Source organism: Ornithodoros turicata, chromosome 1, assembly GCF_037126465.1.
Source record: "Ornithodoros turicata isolate Travis chromosome 1, ASM3712646v1, whole genome shotgun sequence".
Classification (NCBI taxonomy): domain Eukaryota; kingdom Metazoa; phylum Arthropoda; class Arachnida; order Ixodida; family Argasidae; genus Ornithodoros; species Ornithodoros turicata.
The window spans coordinates 35,935,384-35,950,646 of NC_088201.1; the positions used below are offsets into that span (position 1 = coordinate 35,935,384).

Genomic DNA, 15,263 nt, shown 5'->3' on the forward strand with positions numbered 1-15,263 from the left:
TTTCAGCTGTGCATGCAATGGCACGGTGAACGGCCGTGTTCAGCTCAACGCGAACAAAATTTCGATATTTAACTGGAATTCCACCGAACTGTAGGCCTCATATGAATGTTCAGAGTTCGTTGGCAATCCACTAAAGCCGCGACTGTGCTGACGATGCATGAAGCGTACTGCGGTTTCCCGTTTGGCTGGGGCGCACTTCAAAACGGCAGCTACACACAACTGTGTACTAGTTTCGGTTTCAGTTACTGAACGTGTAGCGATGCGTTCGCAGATGAGCTTACCTCGGAAGCTCAGCGCGTAGCTTTGCAGCTGTTCTATTATAGACCTTGTCGTGTTACTCTTAAACCACCTGTCTCTGTGCCCTCCTTAGCCTCGTTCCCAGCGATGGCACAATAGGGACTGTGCGACGAACTGGTGGCGCCGCGATGCGGCCTCCGGAGAAAATGCCTTGCGCGATAGCCGCCGGGTAGCCAGCTTTGTTTACATGTGAAGTGCGGGCGTCGTCGTCTTTTTTTTTTTTTTTTTTTGCCACACTGGAACTGTTGCATCGCTAACTTGCCAACACCTGAAAGAACTCTTTATTAGGGACCAGATGTTTCATTTCTCGTGATTTCTATGCTTCCAATACCACCGAGGGCACTAGACTCGCAGCGAATAACGTTTGTGACACGCGTTCGGCCATTGCATGAGGTGTGCACTACATGAGTGAATATATTCTATATCTTTTGTTCTAGTTGCAATGAAACTGAATGAGGACCTGCAAAAAGATCAATGATTTACAGTTGCCACTTTCGGGACGGTGAAACGCCGCTGGATACTCTATCACCGTCAAATGCACCGACCAAACGGCAACCTGTTTCGAGATAATGATTGAGGTGCCAGTGCCCAGAGCTGATATTGCTCCCGGTAATCTAGTTGACGAGTCTCACAGTGAGAACGGAAATTCTAGGTTGTCAAAAAGGTTTAGTATTTACGCTCCGACCATTTCACAGCTGTCGTGCCGCAAGCCTACGGCAGTAGCCGAGGTAAAAACTCATATAATTTCTTCTTTGAGGATCTCTTTAGCGTTATTGTATCTGAAGATACTGGAAAAACTGCAGTACAAGTTCAGACAATAAGTTGTGACCTTACGTGTTTATTTGTATGGATAAAACGAACGCACAATGTAGATTTCAGTGACGAAGCTAAGTGTGTGCAAAGAGGACGAAAGGAATACAAGACTCAGTCAAAAACATGATATTACAAATTGCTGGAGTCAGAGAAATACACGTATATAGTCTTCGCTAACAAGCCAGGATTTTGTGAGGCGTCAAATAACCATCCTCTCGACGTATCACTTACAGGTGTTTTGACCTGACAGATGCGAGTGGCTGTTCTCCTTCCGCACTGTTAGATACATTATAAATACGGTGGTTGCTTCTGTGCAGTTTGTCTCCATTCTCTTCGTTCGCGCCCCAGAAAGGTTCCACATTATTTGCACTTCGAAAATTAGCCCTTCTAATTACGGAGGTCGCCACGCAAGCTACGGTTCCACTTGAGAATGTATAGAACGGGTGGCGTGGTATCACGTCGGATACTTCCAAGACCGCCACTGGTGGTGCTGTTGCGATGGAGCAGCACGCCCCCTTTAGGTGTCGCACGGTCCCTATAGAGGTGGTCTGCCAAAATCGTCTGCTCCTGTTGATATGAATGCCGGTAGCCGCCACCTTTAATGAGTATGAGTGACGAGACCGTCAAGATTCCATAAAACTAGTCATCCGGTAATCATCTGAGCAGTGTACGAATATTTGAAAGATCTATGAAAAAGAAGATTGATTGCTTCCGTGTGCGATATGCACAGTTTTCCTCTTGAGGAGTGCTGGGTGATGCGATATCGTTTCTACACGGGTTCCTGAGCTGGGGAAAATGAACCAACACGAAATGAACACTAACAACATGAAAATGAACGAGCACACGCACAGGAAAATGAAGAAACTTGGCTAATGGCAGCCCACACGCGCACAGTCCCTATGATTGCTTCCAGTAGGCTAAATTCGGGGAGAAATCTGGCTCAAACTAACTGAACTGGTTTGGTGCAAATGGTGATGTAACTGTGTTTCAGTGCTAGAGTGTAAATTCAGCATCTGCTCTGTTTTTTAGTAGAGAACAGTGAAATAATTGGGCATAAAAGACAGTTTTTGCATACAATATGCTATGCATGCATACAATGCCCAGGTTTACAACATGCCCAAGTTTCAAATTCCCATGAGATTTTCCCACCTTGGATGTTCCTGTCTATCACGACACTGTGATGCCACGAAGTGATGTGTGTGCTTCAGACTGTGTGATTGGTGAATTTTATTTACTAACATCAGTTTTATTTACTAACATCATTGTAAACATATTCAATTCCTTAGGGATTGTTGCCAGTTGAATATCTAGGCACAGATTGGCACTTCAAAGCTATGGCTCTTCTAACAAATGCAAGACAGATTTTAGCCCAATACAAGCAGCAGAAGCATAATGTTCAACTGCACAGTTTGTCCATGTTCTTCAGGCACTATAGGTAAGCACTACTTTCAGCTTATGAGGATGTTTAATATCATCCTGTGGTGTTTAGCAGCATCTGTCAACTCTGCATTGAATTTTATATCTTCTCACAGGGAGCTCATGCCGAAGCGACAGGTAAGAACTTCACCATTCACCACATGGTGTGCATGGGCTTCCATTGAAGTACCATACGATTTCAAAGATGATCAACAAAGATGACCTTTTACAGGTTGAGCTTACTGATATGGTAGAAACACTGTTGAAACAGGCAAGATACAAGGAAGCGGTATGTATTCACAAACAAAATGACTCACGTCCAGGTAGAGTTAGATGTGGAAGCTTTTTCTTGGTGGCATCAATGTATGATTGAGGACTGCTGTTTTCTACGATATGTCATGCTTTGCTTTTTGTTGTTGCAATGTTTTTACCCTAATGATTGTGTCTACCATGAAGCTGTTGCTAGCATACATATTCACATCATATTTAAAGCACCACTTCTTCAACATATACCATCGATGTCACATAAATCTACTTCATCCAAGATCACATATTGTGACATGCCATATTATAGCCCAGCACAAGAACAGTCTCTGGTCGAAATATTGGTGGCTCCCTAAGGCTTTTGCTTCGATATTATGACATAGTTGGTTGTCTGTTGCATTTGTGTACATTAAGTATGACTATTTTGCCACTCATACATTCTCCTTCATATAATGACCTCTTTCAAGGTTCTTAATGTGAGTACATAAATAGAAAGGAGAGCTGATGCAAGATTGCATAACAAAAGATGTATTAATATACCATGCTTATGATGGCAAGGTGCACACACTCACACTTTGTTAATTTACACTTTACTTTCAGATACAAGTAATAGAAAAATTTATTGAACTTTCTCTGAAAGGACTTACTTATTACCAAAGATACGACAGAGTCACATTGAGGTAACTACCCTACGGTTTGCTACTTTACAGATGCTGTCAACAGTAAATTGCCATTCAGCTACCTACTTGGCCCATGCAGTGGGGCAAAAGTGTGAAAATAATGGAACATTTAATAAGTTTAGATATTTTGTTGCATTATTTGGTTGGTTGGTGTAGTGAAAGAGCACAAAAATGTGCTTTATGGCTATGCCAAGTAGTTTGCTTAGATAGTTTTCTGTAAGTAACACTCATCGCATATATCAGTTAGACTTTGCATAGAGAACTCTAAATGGCTGAGTGGTTGCAACTAATAGTTCATTAGTTTGCAGTGACAGTAATGTGCTCTAAAGCTGTTAACATATTACAGGAATACAGGCATTCTCAGCTTTGCACAGTTTAGCCTAATAGTCAGTGCAAGCGATAGCACTTGGATTCAGCATTCATGTAACTTCAGTCACAGCAGAAGCTCAATCACACTCTCTCTCTCTCTCTTTGTATGTATGTGCTGGTATTGAACGCATTTGGTTATAATTTCACTTTAGTGGTGAAGCACAGTTAAGTTAATAGTGAGATCGGTGTGCGAAGCACATGAGCCCATCATAGTTAGGTGCAGCTTGCAGTACTTTTCTATATTGCTCAAAGAGTCACTGTTGGTGAACCACAAAGTTGTAACCCCTAGCAACTAAGAAACTTGATTGTTACTAGTAGCTAGTACTGTCGAGTATTGCCTGGATTTTCTGTGTACTGTGGCAGAACTAGCCCCTTTTCTATTAGATACGCCATTGTTGTACACTTTTTCTTCTGGCGATTTTGAGCTTACAACTGCAGCTTCGGAACTATCTGAATGTGTTTGGCTTGGAAGAGACATTGCTTCTATTCAAAATCTGAATATAGAATTTCATCTTTGATTCCGAATTCAAATAGAATGTACAGGTATTCACTGCAGTACACGAAAAATCGAAGTATTCGCACAGCCTTGGTTAAATTGATTTAGAATTTACTTGCAGGGAAGTGTACTGTCGTGTTACATGGATTTGGGATTCAGTGGCGAGGAATATAGGAATAAAATAATATTTAAAAAACTTACATGAAAGCCCATTCTTCATTCGTTTTTGTGTTTTTCTAAGCTTTTGTCACTTGTAGCTGTGCATGCAATATGTGTATAAATATTCAAAATTAGTGCTCATTGTCATTTTTGCAGCATAGCTGTAGCCCTCGGCTTTCTCTCATGGATAGCAGTTGGATGCTTACTGCTACTGCGGTTTTATACTGGTGTCATGTCAGTAAAGTCCCTTGAGAGCCAGTCTCACAGAGCACTATCCAAGCAACGAGGAAAAATCAAATTACTTCTTTGTTCTCTGGTGGTGTTTCTTTTCTCAACAGTGCTACTTTATGGTAATGATCGTGAATATATTTATGACTTGCAGCTAATTTTTCACCTTTGGTGAAGGTTATTTCTCTGTCATGTCACTCATCCCTTTTTGTGTTTGTTTTCAGTACAAGACGCTCCCTTCATGTACTATTTATATTTCTCAATCCCTATTTTGCTGGGAACAGTTGCATTGTATGAGTAAGTGATAAACATGTGTGCATACGTGTTATCTATTGACTGCTTGCTCAGAAGTGCTGTTATCATTGATGCCATCCTTTTTTTCTCTTCGCTTTTTAAAGGAATGATGTTTACTATGAAGCTAAAACATACATGAGACGCACTGAGGTGAAGTTGTGGTTTCTGGCTCTTGGTCTGCTAGCAGCTTTTGGTCTGGAACTGTTGGTATATATGCCTGATTTTTATTACTCTTACATTGATGATGTTCAGTGACCCTCATTCTTGTTTTTTTGTTTTTGAATAGGTGATTGCATTTTTTTACCGTGGAGTCATGTCAATTGGTTTGCTATTGATAGGAGCATGGCCTTTTGCAACAACTGTTTCAAAGGTAAGGGTGTTGTTGCACTGTGGTATAGTGTAACTCTGGATTGCCAGTTTCATGGGAATACAAAAACACACATGTACAAATGGGAACTGTATTACTACCTTCTTTTGCCATCCATCACATATTATTATGATGAGAACGTTTTCATGACACTTTCAAAAACATCTTGTGTAAGCGGAGCAATTGCATTTGGCACTAAATGTTGTGATGACTGTTACCGACTTTGTTGCAGAAAGTGAGTATAATGTGGCTAAGTGGATGCATTGTACTCAGCATATTTCCATTGCTGCCTGTTGTGGGAAGGCAACAGAATTACACCCTTGTGTGAGTAAGCATGAGGTTGTTTTCTAGGCTTTGCAAGTTTCTACGCAAATTGCACAGTAATCTTGGCTGAACCATTGTGGTGTTATAAATAACTGCCCACATTTTTACCGTTGGCTAGTACTTATGTGCAGAGGCATCTGTGTAGCAACACCACTTGTAGAACATCTGTAATTTTTAAGTGGTTTGGTATTCAGTATTGATATCTTATTTATCATTCTCGAGGAATATTGCTTTTGGTATGCTTTCTTTTTAAGGTGAAGTATATGAGATTATGGGTGTTCTGGATGTACAAGAAATTTATTTCCTTGCAGCACTTTGGCTGGATGGCTGAGCATCGTTATTCTTGGTTACTGTGCAAGAAGGCAAGTATAATGACCTTGCATTTATCTTGACATAAATGTACGTCACATACTAAACACATTTTGCATTTTGAAAGGTGGCAACACATTCTAACTTTGCTTTTTTTGAGTAAAGTTTCGGGGATGATGCAGAACACAAATTAAATGAAACGAAACAAGTTAGTTCACCTGAGATGATTTTAGGTATCAGAACTTCCGGCAGCCATTTGTTAGAGCTGTGGGTTTCTCCAGAAGGAGCTACATGGCAGAACTATCTTGTGCATGTGCTTGATGTCCCCAATCCGAGTAACATGGTAAAAAAGGTGTACTGCTAATCTAGGTCATTACTGCGAGACTTTTGAAGCACTAAAAAGTTGTTTTTGCACATTGAGTGATGCAAGCTGTATCTAACGGTCTAGGTTTGAAAGAAAACTTTCCAGTTGTCTTGATCACAGCTTTGTACCATTCTATGCTATGCACTTTATATTCGAGCTCCATGCATGTTCTACTATGACATTACCTTCTTTCAGACCTGAGCTAGGACTTGTTCGAAATAGCCGCCAGATAGCTAAGGAACCTCAGCGAGTTGTAATCATCACAGTTGTGCAGGTATATAATAAATGTTATGTGGGCTCTCTTAAAATAAGGGAAATGTAGGAACCTTTTTTAACATTACTACTCTTGCTACTGTTGTAGTGGTATTATGTACTTTTGCTGTTTACAGATTATACTAATATGGGTAGCAATTACAATTGTACGGAGCACGGCAGACAGTATAGAACAGAAAGCTGGCCTACCAATGGTTAACCAGGTACTGTCTTGGGTTCTGCTAGGTAGGTACTTATGTATTTATGCATAATGGTTCTAATTTGTAAAATTATTTAAGGTGTTCAGCAGGCAAAGCCTTTTGTCTGAATTGTACAGGAAGCAAACATTGTGTCTCAGGGGAAAAACTTAGCTGACCAATTTCCACCACTTGACCTTTTAATTAAATAAGATATAGGTATTATAATGACAAAGAATATGCCATGCTCGGGATCATAGCCGTTGAGTTTGACATAGAACTACGGACGCTCTATCCATGGTGGTTGAAGTTATTTTGTCTTGTTTTGTAGCAGTAAAATACTGAACATTGTTGGTCATGGTGATGTAATGTCACAGTTAGTACAAGCGGCCTCCTTTTCTTTCAATAATGTCTAGAATGTTCTGCAGCAGTGCACCTTTTGGTGCTGCTATTGTAGCTGCTTGTATTTGGTGCTGCTATTGTAGGTCAACAGCATCGGTGGATAGGAAACATCTCCCCAGGCTTTTACGACAGAGGTGAACAACCTGCATCCGTGCGCCTCACGAGCCTCACGGATGCAGGTTGTTCACCTCTGTGGTAAAAGCCTGGGTAGATGTTTCCTATCCACCGGAGCTGTTGACCTACAATACCCGTGAACCCTTCACATGTCATCCCTATCCCTTCAACTACCATGCCAGTCATGAGGATGGTGCCCAGAAGAACAGTCTCTGTTTAAAATATTGGCAACTGTCATCCTGAGGCTCTTCCCTTAACAATGAACATTATAGTTGGCTATATTTCTCAAAATTTTTATGACAGATCAGGTCATCTCTCAGTGAAAAGAGTTGTGTACATTGTGTTTGACACAACATATTGTCTTGTGCTAGATGCATATGGCTCCACTTGGGATCTGACACACTGTTTCAACTTTTGCAGTTCTTTCACCTACACTGTGCTTCTTTTCCTCAACTAGCCTTTTTAACAGGCTTCAGAATATTATGCTATCACTGTTGGTGCCATTTCTTTTGACATGTATATCGTATCCTTTCAACAGTATGTGTTGCTGTATTATGTGGCCTAGTAGACCATTAGACGTGCTGTCACTGAGTGCATCTCTATGGCCCTACCCAAAACAAGAGCATCTGCTTCAAAAATAGAGTATTTGAGAATGTCACTCCTAGTTCAATTCAAAACAGTAATGTTCAACGCTGATTTGGATGTTGCAGTTATGTCACAGTTTGGAAGATATTTATCCAAACTAACCTTTCAAATTGAAATTTTAGAGAATACTTAAACTTTTCCAATCAACAAGCACGGCCTGTATGCGTGAAGTTATCATCGTTTATTCTTTATGCACTGCACTAAGTTTTGTATGAAGTTATGTATAATGCATCACCTTGAGCTCGTAGGGAAAAAAGTAGACAGGAGGCTCACCAAGTTTGTATGTCTGCACCCAGTGTCATTTAGCTGTTGGACTGTTGGTGCACTATCCTATCAGGTTCTACTTGCCATGTTCTAGCTTATACTTACGTGTACCAACCTACATGTCAATGTTTCAGCAATTTTCCAATGGTCACATCATTTCAGCTTGTGACGGAATCTCACCTAAACCTATATGTGTCAAACTTTTTTCCACAAAGAACCATTCTCATCGTATTATCTTGCATGGAACAGTCTGTTTGCCTCACGAGCAACATGACATAGAACTAGCGTTCAGTACTAGCCTTAAGAAGTGTAAATAATGATAAAATATTAAAATGAAACAAATTTTCCAGTTATTTCTTATACTATCAAGCTTTGTTCTCAAAGCTGGTATGCAGCACAAAACACACTTTAGAAATGGCGGTATCTTCAGCTTGAAGTGTTAGTGCTCACTGTTCCAAATATTTTGCTGTTTCATTAACCATGCTGCAGATATGAGGGACTGTTCTTTCTTGCACTTTGTTTTGTAATGTTTCTCTGGATATGTATTGAACATGAGTTATCAGGATCAGGACACAGAGTAAGTTTGCATCACATTGCTATTTATTCCACTCTTTTTAGCTCTTAGTGTTGTTTTTATGTGAGATTTGTTTTATAAATGTGTTTGTGGCATGTGTGTGCATGTACACATACAGATAGTGCAATTTCATGTCATGTCCACTGTATGAATGTGAAAAGTCAAAAACCAATATGTAACAGACAAATTTTGCAAGCAACCCTGTAGGCACATTGCTGCTATTGCTACTGCTAAGCATACAACATGCGCTTAGGTGACTGAGTCCTCGTTAATGAATACAGGTCGTGCAGGCGTCCACATCTGTAGCCTCGGTCTTGTTGTTTACCGTGCCTACAGAGGGGGATGCATGGCTAGGTGAACAAGACAGCAGAAAATAACAATGTCACTGTCCAGGTTTGCTTCGGATACCTCGTGACGTGCTGTATCAATGAACAGAGTAACGAAATGCAAGTGAGCTGGCGTAACGGAGTTGATGGTATCATTTTCTTGAGCTTGAGGACAACGGGAACTAACGGGTACATGGAGAAGTGGACAGGTTGAGGCTCGTGTGTACAATATGAGCCTCGTTCTGTCCACTTTTCCGTATACTCATTGTGTTCTCGTCATTCTCAAGCTCAGTGCTGCCATTTAACAATGCTTTGACAGCTTCACAATGTTGCGCATGCCACGTCAAGAATGCCACACTATTCTGCTCAAAGCAAACATAGCTGACATGTTACTATTTACTAATCAAATTTTCTTAATTTTGTGTCAGTTGTCTCGCGACGTAAACACCCAATTATCATCACCCCACATCCTTATTCAGTTATATTACTTGTAGTAAGTTACTATATGTATTAAAATTTCCTGCAGACTCCCTGCAATTTACTATAAGCAGTGTCACTTGTATGTCTCTTGGCTGAAAATTGTAGAATAGAATAGTAGAAGTAGGGAAAAAAGAAAAAAGAAAACGAAAAGTCTGTCACACTGGCATGACCATCTGTTCCATGACACTGACTTCACGCTGAAAAAAAGAAAAAAGAAAACGAAAAGTCTGTCACACTGGCATGACCATCTGTTCCATGACACTGACTTCACGCTGAAAATGGCTCTTGTCTATGTCTCTTGGCTGAAAATTGTAGAATAGAATAGTAGAAGTAGGGAAAAAAGAAAAAAGAAAACGAAAAGTCTGTCACACTGGCATGACCATCTGTTCCATGACACTGACTTCACGCTGAAAATTGTATTTAGTTTGGATCTGGTATTTCTTATACTTCATGCAGTTCAACTCATCTAATGCCACTATCAGTATTCTTTTTTGTGTGTATTGTTTTTTTCTGGATCATACCTTCTACTCTGCTCTATTGTAGCTTCAAGACATGACCTTTGAACCACGAAGTACAATTTCATCTTCAACATCCCTGCCATACCATATCAAGCTGGATGATGTTAGGAAAGCTTTCTTTTTTGTATCCTTGCTTGTCTGAAGTTTGGACAATATTGAGCCTCTTTGTGACATTTGTGTGAATTTTTAGGAAAATAACCTTTACTTTTTCTCATCAGATATTCTTTATGTTCGTCTCCTTCTATGGGACTGGAAACATTGCTAGTCTGAACAGGTGATCCTTATTTATTTGTGCCCACGGACAGCTATGAGCCTTTGTAATGGTGCATACGTATGTGAGGAAACAAAGTACAAAACCAACCAAAACTAAAAGCTGTCATTTTACTTGAAAGCTGCATGAAAAATGTTCACATTAGGATTAAAAATATCAAAATTCGTTAAACATTTCATACGTAAAAGCAGAATCTGTGACATGGGACATCAGTTTACACCAATGCCGACACGAAATGTTGCAGAACTGCGGAAAGCCTTAAAAGGAACACAAATAGTAATAGCTGCCAACAGTTCAAACCAGTTCTATATAACATGTACGTAGGCACTTAAAAGAAAAAGCACATCACGTGTTTCTCTGCTAAAACACAAGGTACTACAATTCAACATACCCATATATAATAAACATTATTTTTAGAATGTAGAATGCCTTTGCGACTGGAATATCTACACATCAAAAATATATTTGCCCAAGAAAAGTAATAGTTAATACACCATATGTTTACTTCGTCCCTTTTTTGCAGCTTCTCTATTTCCAGCTTCTATTGTTTCATGACAGTGTTCAGGCCATTCTTAATGGCTACTGTATTGCTAATCAAGGTATGTATTAAGAAAATTCTTGTTGATTATCTCCCATGACATGCATGTAGTGAAATGCTCATTGTTTTGCAGGTCTTAATTCCACTCCTGATTGTGAGCTGTGCATTCAGGGCATTATTGCAAACAATCTGTGTATCGAACACTGCATTGTTCTTGCTGGTAATGATTATGTCAGACTTCATGGCCTTGGTGAGTACTAGTGGGATGTTTTCAAACACCTGCACTTTTTTTCTGAACACTCATGGGTCTCAACATGTAAGTGTTGATTGAGTTTTATTGATTGCAGCACTTTTTCTTCCTGATAAAAGACAACGGAAGTTGGCTGGATATTGGCATGTCAATTAGTCATTATCTCCTGGCAATGGGAATGTCCATCTTCACTGCAATGTTTCACGGACTGGCATGGTTTTTAACTTCATTCACGTTGCATCTAGGAGGTCGTAATTTTAAACGTCATTTTTTGTGACACTTTCTTTTACTAGTGTCAGAAAAGCAGTTTGACAAGATCACACATCAACAAACTGTGTAGTACATGTCAATGTACATATTTCATGATGTCTTCTGACATGGGACTTTTTTCACAGAACCATGGCATGCAGTTAGGAATGCGATGAATAGTGAAGGTTGATTTCCAGCTATCCCAGACCTGAGCATGAAAATGATGAAAGAGATGTAAGTAGAAGTGATTTTCTTTTCCTGAAAATTACAAAAATATAAAGTTTTGAGAAACATCAATGAAGAATGAAAGCATCAATCCCATCGCATACATCTCCTTTCACTATTCCTCGCAATCTGTCTTGAAAGAAAGTTTGGTCCGACTTCTGCAGTTTGATAGTTCTTGATGAATCTGGAGCAGATCAAAATGTAGCATTTTCAAAATCAAGTGGTCTCTTTCAATCTCTTTGTGATCCAGTGATCTCTTTGTGATCTTTGTGTGTGTTGCAAATGAGCATCTACAGCAAATGATCTCAAAGTACAGTAAAGTGGGAATGAATGTGTGCACTAAGGAGTGTTGTGACAAGGATCTGATTTGTGACGCCTTTTCAGAACCGTAGACCAGCCATTTGTACGCTTAGAGATTGTACGACCTTTAACTTAACATTGTGAAACCACTATTGTCAGAAATTTTGGAGCAAACAATATTCTATAAACCCTCATTAATTTGAATTTGCATGACAAAGCATAGGGTTCAATAGAAGAAACCACTTGTTACTCGGTGCACCAACCAGAGTTGGGGAAATTACTTTTATTTTGTGATTCATTGCCATTACTCATTGTTGAGAAACCACAACGAAGAATGGACTGATGGTGCACGCAGTTAGCGCTCTCTGTAGTTCTATTTGATTTTGGTTTTGATTAGTAAACATTTGAATGTGGGCCAGCTCGGTTGTCTCTTTTCAATTTCGCAACATTTGGTACTTAATCCCGGAACCCCCCCCCCCCCCCCCCCCCCCAGCTGGAAGGAACACCCAGCTTCACGCACTTCGATGAACCCTTCGCAGAAGGCCCGCGGCATCCTTCGTGCTGCAGTAACACGAAGCACCAACAAATTGGAAGCCCTTTCGACTACAGATAATTTAGCCCTCACTGAAATTAACGACAACACCCATCTGCTCGAACAGAAGGACCAGCAGTTGTCATGCATAATGCGACATCGCGGACGATGCATTTGAGGACTACTTCACCGCCGCTACTCTGTATCAGGACGGAATATGCATCGCCTTGTCGTCAGCTTGTTGCGTATAACAGCGTGGAATCCAGCTGTCAGTTCATGTGCTCCTCACGAAACCTCCGGCAACCCAATGGGAGCCAATCAGCCTCCATCAAGTATTTGAACGGTTGCCCTATCGAAATTCCACGTACTGATGTTCGCAGGCAAGTTAGAGGGGACTGGCAGGGATTCTGGGTCCATTTCAGTACAACCATTCACAGGATGTCTACCAAACTGGAAAACAGTGAACTGTCAGGGAATTTTGATGCGACTGGAAAAGTCAGGGGGATACGCAGCACTGGATACGCAGCGCAGCGAGTGCTTATCAGTGGTTGAGCGCCCACGCCGCAGCAACGTTGCCGCGATTATAGCAATATACCTCTACCCGAGAAACGTCATCATGACGTTAGTAGACAGACTGAAACCGAAACAAATCGGAAGGGGAGGGCTGGGTTCCACGAATGGGCACTTGTTCGCTGCCTCCTATTGAAAGAAAACTTGGACCGAAGGTCGCGTCCCTTTCAGGGACCATCGTAATCCCCTCGAGACCATGGCCTTCGGGCGCGACCTTGTTCGCCCCTAGTTTCGAGCGTAGTTGAACTCTACCAAATTGGTGGCGCTGTCGAACACTATGAAGTCATTTGTTTACAAACAGGGAGAGGTCTATTCGCCGATACGACAAGCTCTGAGGCAGAAAAGTGGGCACTAACCAGCCTCATTAATACTCAATCTATGATCTGTTTTATAAGGGACCTGTATCGAAACGTAGCAGCAGGCACCAAGTTACCTTTTGTTTTGGTCAGGGAATTCACTTGAAATAGTCGGTGAAAACCGGGAAAAGTCAAGAAATTTGAAGGCTGCAATGTAGACACCCTGATTCAGGACTGTGCAAGCTTGCCGGTGGTAAGAAAGTTTACATATCTGCTGTCATACCTGTCATTGCCCAGCCAAGCGTTCCATAGAGTGGATCAGCATTTCAGAAGCCAATTACGACATCGCAATTACGACAACCGGTTCAGCCAGCAATGAGTTCGCGTAGACACTCACATGGACGAGCTCCTAAACTTGCATCCATTTACCACCGCCAGAGATGTTGAGAAGCTGCGGGAACACTATCATACCGTCTAATTCAAGAATGCCTGAACCTAGGAGTCCCACAGTCCCAATTGGTCCCAATACGCCGTCGTACTGCACCGTGTCATGATGCGCTGCCTTCCAGAGGAGCTTGCCGTCGAACTCCGACAACGACAGATCGAACGAGCTGCCTCAGACGATACCTCAGACATCGCATCTCTGCGAGCAGATTCAAAATGAACGAATTCAAGCGGTCACAGGCACGATGACATTCCTTTACAGCCACATTGAAAGTCTAGAGGACTGCAAGCTCGCACAACGAGAACAGTCTTCAAATCTTGAACAGCAATCAAGGCTTCTAACAGCATTGTCTTTAACCTCACGGTCTACCAGTCAGCGACCACGAAGTTGCCCATTGTGCAACAGAACCACCCAAACACAAGATTGCCACGTGACAATTCCCTTGTCTCGAAAGCGCAGACTCCTCCTGTCCAAGCGCTGCTGCTTCAGGTGCGGCAGATACAGCCACGTTGCGTGGGAACGCTGTTCTTACAGTTCACTGACCTGCTCGATCTGTCGGGAACATCATCTGTCACTGCTACACCCTTAGAATAAGATGGTCAGCAAACATTGAATCTACCTCTTACGACGGCAACGTGCATAAGACCAGCCGCGCACGTCCTATTACAAACTGCTTACAAACTGCTCAGTTTGGGGTGAGGGGGTTTCTTTGTCGGAGCGCGTAGTGGGGAAGGGTCGTGAGGGAACTCCAATGCATAAACGGTCTTTTTTTTGGGTGGGGGGGGGGGATCGCCCCACCGCCCCCACCCTGGACCCGCTACTGCCTCGAGCAACGCAACGGCAATTACCTTGTTCGTGTAGTATTTGATACAGGCAGCCACTGTACTAATGTACGTCGAGACGTATTCAGAAAGCTTGAATGCCCCATACTCGGAACGGAAGACATCCAGTGTATTCATTTGGGTGCAGCATGGCTCCTACAAGATATCATTGCCACCGAGCAGCCTTACGCCTGACAAGTCAGTACGCGCATCTTCCCATCACTCTGGAGGCGCTCGAAGTTCCCGAAACGAACTACGCTCTCAACACAGTTATCCTCGAATTAAACTTGACGCGGCCGATACATTGCCTCTCGACGCGCACGGCGATACATATATTAGTGTCCTCATCGGTTCCAACATTTATTGGTCGATGGTGTCCGGCAACATTTGACGGCTGACCTCCAGACTCACCGCCGTAGAAACAAGCTTCGGGTGGCTGGTACAGGGGTCGTACGCCCACTCTGCTCCTACGTGCTCATCAGTGGTCGTAGTGCTCTCATTAGCACCTGCTCCAACAGCATGATGTCAACCCTGTGGAAGTATGGGAATCAGACGCCACTATAACGATCGATGAAAGCGTCCAGTCTAACAAGGAACATGGATCAAGCCAGACA

At 41.9% G+C, this 15,263-nt stretch overlaps 1 protein-coding gene across 2 annotated transcripts in view; it reads left to right on the forward strand.

Moving 5' to 3' along the window:
• The window catches only part of LOC135377998 (GPI ethanolamine phosphate transferase 1-like), a 35,669-nt gene extending 23,270 nt beyond the window's left edge, over nucleotides 1-12,399 (forward strand). For both annotated transcript variants that reach the window (XM_064610793.1, XM_064610794.1), the window contains 19 exons: nucleotides 2,397-2,545; nucleotides 2,643-2,664; nucleotides 2,759-2,815; nucleotides 3,391-3,470; nucleotides 4,651-4,844; nucleotides 4,947-5,019; nucleotides 5,121-5,223; nucleotides 5,303-5,386; nucleotides 5,616-5,707; nucleotides 6,019-6,069; nucleotides 6,576-6,654; nucleotides 6,770-6,878; nucleotides 7,766-7,868; nucleotides 8,744-8,831; nucleotides 10,178-10,276; nucleotides 10,371-10,426; nucleotides 10,947-11,022; nucleotides 11,095-11,211; nucleotides 11,309-12,399. In XM_064610793.1, the coding sequence (XP_064466863.1) occupies nucleotides 2,397-2,545; nucleotides 2,643-2,664; nucleotides 2,759-2,815; nucleotides 3,391-3,470; nucleotides 4,651-4,844; nucleotides 4,947-5,019; nucleotides 5,121-5,223; nucleotides 5,303-5,386; nucleotides 5,616-5,707; nucleotides 6,019-6,069; nucleotides 6,576-6,654; nucleotides 6,770-6,878; nucleotides 7,766-7,868; nucleotides 8,744-8,831; nucleotides 10,178-10,276; nucleotides 10,371-10,426; nucleotides 10,947-11,022; nucleotides 11,095-11,211; nucleotides 11,309-11,488 (1,812 nt within the window). In that variant the 3' untranslated portion in view covers nucleotides 11,489-12,399. The remainder of the gene's footprint in view (nucleotides 1-2,396; nucleotides 2,546-2,642; nucleotides 2,665-2,758; nucleotides 2,816-3,390; nucleotides 3,471-4,650; nucleotides 4,845-4,946; nucleotides 5,020-5,120; nucleotides 5,224-5,302; nucleotides 5,387-5,615; nucleotides 5,708-6,018; nucleotides 6,070-6,575; nucleotides 6,655-6,769; nucleotides 6,879-7,765; nucleotides 7,869-8,743; nucleotides 8,832-10,177; nucleotides 10,277-10,370; nucleotides 10,427-10,946; nucleotides 11,023-11,094; nucleotides 11,212-11,308) is intronic.
• Nucleotides 12,400-15,263: the final 2,864 nt, after the last annotated feature.